General features: G+C 59.5%; 1 protein-coding gene across 15 annotated transcripts in view; it reads left to right on the plus strand.

Moving 5' to 3' along the window:
• The window catches only part of CLOCK (clock circadian regulator), a 110479-nt gene extending 106337 nt beyond the window's left edge, over nt 1-4142 (plus strand). For 14 of the 15 annotated variants that reach the window (XM_089302796.1, XM_089302807.1, XM_089302810.1 and 11 more), the window contains 2 exons: nt 79-358; nt 2476-2807. In XM_089302796.1, coding sequence (XP_089158922.1) covers nt 79-358; nt 2476-2661 — 466 coding nt within the window. In that variant the 3' untranslated portion in view covers nt 2662-2807. Of the gene's footprint in view, nt 1-78; nt 359-2475 lie in introns of all 15 variants that reach the window. The other variant, XM_089302808.1, reaches the window with a different exon arrangement.
• Nucleotides 4143-7482: the final 3340 nt, after the last annotated feature.

A 7482-nucleotide genomic window follows, 5' to 3' on the forward strand; every position in this document is an offset into this window, starting at 1 on the left:
ACCCGTGGACTCCTGCCTTTTGCGATGGACATCGTGTACTTTTGTACAGTCACTTCTTCTCTTTGTTTTCTCTAACAGATTTTCCCAAGGTCAGCAACTTGTGACCAAACTAGTGACGGCCCCGGTGGCGTGCGGGGCGGTGATGGTGCCCAGCACCATGCTCATGGGGCAGGTGGTGACCGCCTATCCCACCTTCACCGCACAGCAGCCCCCGCCCCCGCCCCCGCCCCCGCCCCCGCCCCCGGCGCTGTCAGTGCCGCCGCCGCCGCCGCCGCCGGGCGCCCAGGAACAGCAGCTCACTCCAGGTCAGCAACCACCTCAGGCGCAGCTGACGCAGCCGCCGCAGCCGTTCCTACAGGTAACGCCCCCGCGGGGGCAGCTCGGGCAGGGCAGTGAGCTGAGCCTACTAGGCTTTGTGAGAGATCTGAAGAATCCGAAAGCTTATTGGACAGTTGAGATTTCCACAAAGATAGAAAGCTTGCCCCGCTTAGCAATTTCTCCTCCCCTGTGCCGTCTTGGGAGGAGTGTTGGCGCTGCTGGGCATTTCCGAGTTTCTGAATGGCCGGGCCAGGGAGGAGGCCTGCCTCCTGTGCAGGGCAGGGCTGTCGGATTTCTTCCTCGGATTTTCTTGGTGGAATTTCATGAGAAATCCTGGGCGGGTGCAGTGGGTGTTGTGAATAGGAACTCGGGCCCTACAGTCAGACGGCTCCCAGCATGAGTCGCGGCTGTGCCGCTGTCCCAGTGACCTTCGGCAGGTTCCTGAAGCCAGGCTAAGCTTCCCTGTAAGATAGAGGTGGTGCTAGTTCATCCCTCATGGATAAGTAGGTAAAGCTGCTGAACGCATTACCAGGACATACGGGAGGAGTCCCTGTGATGACTGTTGGCCCGTGTTAGGAGACACTTCGATGCATGGAAATGCACACACCGGTGTCCTAGGGCCAGTCGGGCAGCTCTCCTGTCTGCGCTCACCTAGGAGAGGTCCTCAGTGAGGCAGGCAGCAGAACTGCGTGTGGACTCGGGTGTCCCGGCCCGTGTGGAGCAGTTCTGACCTGGGCCAGCCTGGGCTTGTCCCGCTGGAGATCGCCTCGTCTGGGCCAGGTGGCAGCGCAGCCGCAGAGCTGTAGCACAGACGCTGCGGCCAGGAGACCTGGCAGTGCACGGAATGCAGCCCCCTTGGCGCCCTGGGCCCAGGACGTGTGTGATCCTCCTCGGGGCGGTGCGGGAAGCGGACACAGACGTGTTGCCTAGTGTCTCCCAGAGTTCTACTCAGCAGTATTCTAGACTTTAAGACGGTAGTGTGGCTGTTAATCACTGGGTTAGCTGTTACTCTAAATAGTAAGAAGAATATAAACAAGTTCGAATTACTGTGCGGGGGAGCTGTATCCAGTGAGGGTTAAGCAAACGCCTAAACAAGAAGACTTGCCTTAAGATCTCAGTCTTCTGAGTCCAAAGAAGGAACAATCTCATCTCCCCACTTCACCCCGAGACCCAGAAAGGAAGGAGGGCAGCACCCTTCCCAGTGCCCTCACGTGTAGGTACTGCGTGCCCGGGCGCTGTGGCAAAGGTACCGCTGGTCCAGTCCTGGAGGACCCACAGATACCCCCACTCTTCTGTACACTTCTCCCAATAGCAGAGAAAGCTGTCGAGGCCCTGGGCAAAGCTTTGTGTTCTCTCAGGCGCGAGGCTCTGTCCGTGTGTGCACACGTGCACCTGTGGGGACACACCTGCCCTTCACACCCACGTCGGGAACCACCCACTTCCGCTGTGTGCTGGAGTTAGGAGCGCTGCGGCGGTGTGTTGGTAGTGGGGAGCCACTTTGGTTTTAGGACCAGCTTCTCTGGGCTAGTTTCCGTTACACCTTAGAGCTGCAGATTAATGAGCAGCAATGAGGCGTTCCTGTGGCCAGGGAAGCCGGGGCTCACGGCACCGCGACGTGTGCGGGCCGGGCGGCTGGCGAGCTCCCGCGAGGGCAGGACACAGACACAGGCTCCGCAGGCGCCCGCGTCACCCTGTCCTCACGGCGCTGTCACCTTTCTCAGAACCCAGGGCGCTGTAGGCAGTGTCCGTGCTGCTTTGGAGTGAAGAAACTTGAGACCCAGTGCCGTCAAGAGCCTGACAAGCGCCCCATCCGGGCGTCTGGACGGGCGGTCCGCTGCGGGGCCCCTGCTGCTCGCCAGCCAGGCAAGCCCGTGGGCAGGCGGCATTGTCGCTGCCTCCACGGGCTGGTCAGCCGCTCGGATTTTACTCTGTTCAAAACTTGAATCTGTAAGATAAAAAACAGTAAGAAATGCATACGTGTGGTTCGGCTCAAGACAGGTTGCTCTCTCTAAACCACAGTCTCCTGCTCGGATTCTGTGGCGGGCACAGCAGGAAGGAGTCTGTGGACTCGGTGGGCGAGGGAGTGCAGTTGGAGGCCGCGTGCGGTGGGCGTGTGGCTGTGGAGTAAGGCGCGGCCGCGGTCCGTTTGTGTTCCAGACTTCCAGGCTGCTGCACGGGAGCCCTTCGGCCCAGCTCATCCTCTCCGCTGCCTTCCCGCTGCAAGCGAGCGCCTTCCCGCCGTCGCATCACCAGCAGCACCAGCCGCAGCCGCAGCCGCAGCCACAGCCGGGGCGGCACAGGACCGACAGCCTGAGCGACCCCTCCAAGGTGCAGCCGCAGTAGCACACGGCTTCCTCGACGGGGCGGGAAGGGCGCGGCCCGCAGAGCTGCTCGCGGTTCCCGGATGCAGTACTGAGTTGCAGCTCCTGGGTTAGTCAGCAGGGGTGCTGCTGATGCTCCAGACGCGGCGGGGGAGGCCCGTGGGGACACAGCCGGTTCTGACCGGCCTTCAGTCGCCCAGAGACTGTGTGATGGAAAAAGAGTATATTGCCAAACGCTAGAAGCTCACCGAGGAAGTGACCTCCAGTGGATGAGGGGGCACTCACAGCGCCGCCGACTCGGTGGCTCTGTGCCTGCCAGCCGGGGTCACGGAGTCTGCTCGCGACGGAGCGTGGAGATGTCCAGTGGGTGCCGTAGCCGCCAGCCCTCCACCCCTCGGATGACGATGGCGCAGCGAGCGCTCAGAGTGGTGTGGGTTCAGATTCTCGTGCAGATGGTCTACAGTGGCGTGTGCGTGGGTGAGAGAGCGAGGACGTTCTGTGTGCTGCCCGGAAGCCCTGTCCCCTCCCTCCAGCCGGGAGTCCCTGTCCCGCGGCCGCCGCCGGTTCCGTTGTTTACAACAGTAGTGTTCCACTCGCCTTCCGGGGCACGAGTCTGTCTGTTCCTCGTGTGGCTGTGACGTCACAGTTTGTTCAGTGAGGTATAATGTGCTGCTGGGAATGGATTTTTTTTTTCAGGTTAAATTATTGATACAACAGAATTTTCAAGTTATTCAGAAATATCCCTCATTTCATTATTTTTGATTATGTTTGAAAATAGGATTTGCACTGCTTTATTTAGATGGTTGGGAGTTTTGATCACATATTTTGATATATTTCATAGTTGGAAATATTTATGTAAATGGTTTTCAACAAGCCTGAAAGTAATTTCAAGAATGTTTCAGTTATAGGAGTAAATTTGCACACAAAGCATTGTAGGCACTTTCTAACGTTCTCAGTGGTGGGAATTTAACTCTTAGGGTTTGTTGGAACCTTTTATGATCCTTCACGATTTCAGTGCTTCTTGCAGTCGGAGATGATTCAGGGTTATTTGAGGGAAAACCCATAGTGCCTTGACTTTCATTCAGGTGATGACTCCCCACCGTGAGCTCGTCGTCTGGTGTCGGTAGCAGTGTTGAAACCTGGGCACCTCGGGCGCAGCGTGGGGGGCTCCTGCGGAGACGGCCGGGCTCTGCTGGGTGGGAGGCTCCAGCTGGAGCTGGAGGCGACGGCCCGGCACGGCCCCCAGCTGTGGTCCTCGCCCTGCACCCTCCCCTCAAGCCGAGTTGGCAGCGGCTGTGTGCTCGGAGCGACTGGTGGCCAGCAGAGGAGGAGGGTGGGCGCCGCTCGCCACCGAGGGTCGTGTAGCAGACGGGAACCAAGATGTCATCTGGCAATATCATATTTTAAAGGTGACGAATTCCAACACAAGCTACATATATTTTAAAAAGAGCATTTTGTAGATTTTGTACTTAAAATGAAATTTGCAACTATGAAACAGAAGATTAATGGAAAATGCATTGGACTATGAAAGATTATCAGAGGGAAGGACAGACAACAAGGTAAGAGTCAGCGTTGACCTTAGACGCCGTGCAGCGAGCTGAGGTTGCGCGCAGTGGAGCAGCCTGGCGCGGGCCTGTGGGGAGCGCAGGGCCCTGCGGGGCCTCCCCGTCCGCGTCTGAGGTTGGGAACGGCCATGCTGACAGAAGACAACCAAAGAGCGCTGGCACCTACCCTCCGGGAAGCAGCCTGACCGGCGGGGTGCCCAGAACAGGCGCTGCTGCTGTGCCCCGCGGCGCCGCAGTGGCTCTCCCCGTGCCCGACCGCCCGCCGTTCCGTGGTGTCTGACCCGTGCCTCCTGGACCGCCGGCAGGGCGCGGCCGAGGAAGCTGGCAGCCCCGTGCCCGCCGCCGGCCCCGCTCACCTCCTCCGGCCCCGGCCCCGGCCCCGGCCCCGGGAGCGTTTCCCCCTCCGCAGATGGCTGGGAAGGAAGGATTGGCCTCTACGGTTCCTAGCACGCCCTTCCCCTGCGTGGAGCTGCTGAGTGGGAGGGAGCAGCCGCTGCTGCCCGCGCCGTGGGCCGGGCCAGGCCGGGGCTGGCAGAGCCGCCTTCCTTCTGCAGCCTCCCCCTGCGCGCCGTCCCCCCACCCCCCAGACCTGCGCGCCCTCGCCTGTTCCCCAATCGTTTCTGTAGCCAAAGTTGGTCTTTCAAATCCCAAACCGAAGTCACGAGAAGATACCAAATAGAGGCCACCGCGCAGCTTCCAACAGCCTCCCTCTGCCCGGCGCCCGCAGGTGTTCGGTTTTGTTAGGATGCGCGGCGCTGCTCTGGGCAGCACGTCTTCACCAGCAGGGCCGCGGGCCGCGGGCGCCTGCAGTTGCTGCCCGGGGTGGTGCCAGCCCAGCAGGCGGGCCCTGGAAATGCTGCGGGGGGGGGGGGGGGAGGGCGGGCTGCAGCTCCGGGTGACAGAGTGCGGTTCTCCACTCACTTCAGTGTGGCTTAGGAATGTACTAGGAATACAAGGATGCCAGTGGTTGCGTGTAGTTAGCGTGCGAATGTGTGGCCGTGCACACTGCCGCGCCCCAGGGAGTGGCAGCCTTGGCCGTGAAGCCTTAGCAGGGGACCGGGACCCCCGCCGCCCGCACACGCGGGAGACCCCTTTAGACTGGCTGTAGCTCAGTGTGTTGCAGAACATTTCCACTACATTGAGAAAAGGCTGGGAGCTGGTGCAGACAGCGTTGTTCCTGTGTACTCCTGCTCTTGTGTGTCTGGCCATCGCCAGTCTGAAGAGCTTGTGTCGAGCCCATTCAAGTCCAGCCTGCCCAGCCCGGCCGGGGGTCCGTGTCGGGGCCGCAAACACTGGATGCTGCTGTCGCTGAGGGCGCTGGCCGGGCGTGGAGGCCAAGGGGCAGCGGGCAGGGATGGTCCGGGTGGGCGGGCGAGCCGTGTACACGGAGCTTCTGAAGTAATTGCAAAGGAAAAGAGTTGACTATTTTTATAGCATATTTAATATATTTGTATATAACTAGAAGTACGGGGACCCCTCCTCCCCAGGCCCCCCCTCCCCCGTCTCCCCGCGCCGTAGCACTCTAGAGCCGCCTCCACGTGGGTACCGTGCCTGTCGTCCGCCTACCAAAACAGTGCTGCTGTGTGAGCCGGCGAGGGCCAGCCTCGGCCCGGCAGCCTTTCTGGAAGAGCACACGCCTAGGACGGGCCGCAGGCCGCACGCATTCTGGGACGGAACAAGCACTTTATTGCAGTGATCCGTTTTGATAGGGTTTTTCTGAGCTATTACCCTTCTAAAGGATCCCCGGCTCATCACTTAGGTGAAGCTAGAAGCTGACCATTTCTGAGAAATGTCTGGGCCGTGAGCCGCGGTGGGTCTGTGGCAGCGACTCGAGGAAGCCAAGTGAGCGTTCGCCTTGCGTTCGTCCGCATCAACACTATCACCAGCCCCGGCCGGCGCCCGGGCCCGGAGAGACCACTGAGCCGGTCTCTTCGGAGGGCTGGGAGCAGCACGCGCGTGCGCGTGCGCGTGCGCGGACGTGCCCAGCTCACCTGCAGGCGGGGTTCTCGAGTGCGTCAGGTGTGCCCTGGAATGTTGGCCTGTCATTTCAGCGTTGCCATTTGAATCGCTCTTGTGATATTTTTGCACAAAAAGGACTGAAAAGAAATAATAACTTTGGGTTGAAGGAAAAGAGTGGAGTCCGGTCTTATTTCCTGTCTCCCGTGGAACCACGGGGATGAGTTTTGTTGGTATGGTTATGAATTCGGGGTATTTAAAACAGTGTTGAACAGCTCACAAGAAATGCAACAAAGTTGGGTATTTAAAAATTAAAATCCGTGCTTTCCTCGTGACTGTCTGCAGAGTCTTTGTCCCCTGCCGTGACAGCGCCGCCACCCTGTTTCTCTGCGGCGGGACGCCGCCGTGGGCTTTGCGTAGCCGACCGTGTTTGGCTGCAGCTGCCCGTGGTTTCCCAGGGACGTGCTCGTTGGTACGGCAGGGTGAAGCCCGCCCCGTCACCACCACCAGCAAACACCGAGGTGCTGCGCCGAGTGACAGTCAGCATAGCGAGTACTGTGCGCGCACTCGGAAGGGGCTGGAAGCAGCAGTCCTCTGCGCTTGAATAACAGTGGCTACATGTATTTATTTAAGTATCTCCTTGTTCGGTTTGCTCATCAGTGATTTGAGTGTCATATTTTGTGGAGTGCTTTATGTTTGCACTGTTACCCGGTCCCCCGCCTGACTGCTTATGGGCAGTCCTGTAGGATCAGTGACTCCCTTCCAGTCTGCTCCCGACCGCCCCAACCTTCATCTCCTTCACCTGCTGCCTTGTGTTCGCAGGCACCTATCTGTAGGGTTGCTTCCCCAACACAGCCAAAGGTGTGCCCCACCCTATGGTGCTGACTCGGAGACGCTAGTTAAGCAGTCAGCGTCTTCTAATGGCTGTCACCATCCTCGCCGTGCTGACGTCCTTAAACACAGGTGAGCACTGTCCACGCTGAGCACTTCCCACAGAACACGTCTGCTCTCCACCTATTCAGAAACAAAGCCAGCCTCTGACCACAGCACCGCCCAGCGCAGCAGTGCCTGGCCGCGCACGGCCCCTCCTTGCCCACAGGCAGGGCTCGTGCAAGCTGGGGCGGCTCCTGGGGACCCCTGAGGGATGGTCACTAGAGCAGCGTGGCCACAAGTCGATTCAGTGAAAGAATGAGCGCAGAGAGTTGAATCACTGCTCAATTGCTGAGGGACACTGACGCTGCTGTGACAGTGCTCTGTGTGTGTGTGTGTGTGTGTGTGTGTGTGTGTGTGTGAAGTTGGGCTGTATGGTACACGTTCTCTGC

This window comes from Oryctolagus cuniculus, chromosome 8 (genome assembly GCF_051225735.1).
Source record: "Oryctolagus cuniculus isolate XC-2025 breed Fujian yellow rabbit chromosome 8, ASM5122573v1, whole genome shotgun sequence".
NCBI classification, from domain to species: Eukaryota; Metazoa; Chordata; class Mammalia; order Lagomorpha; family Leporidae; genus Oryctolagus; species Oryctolagus cuniculus.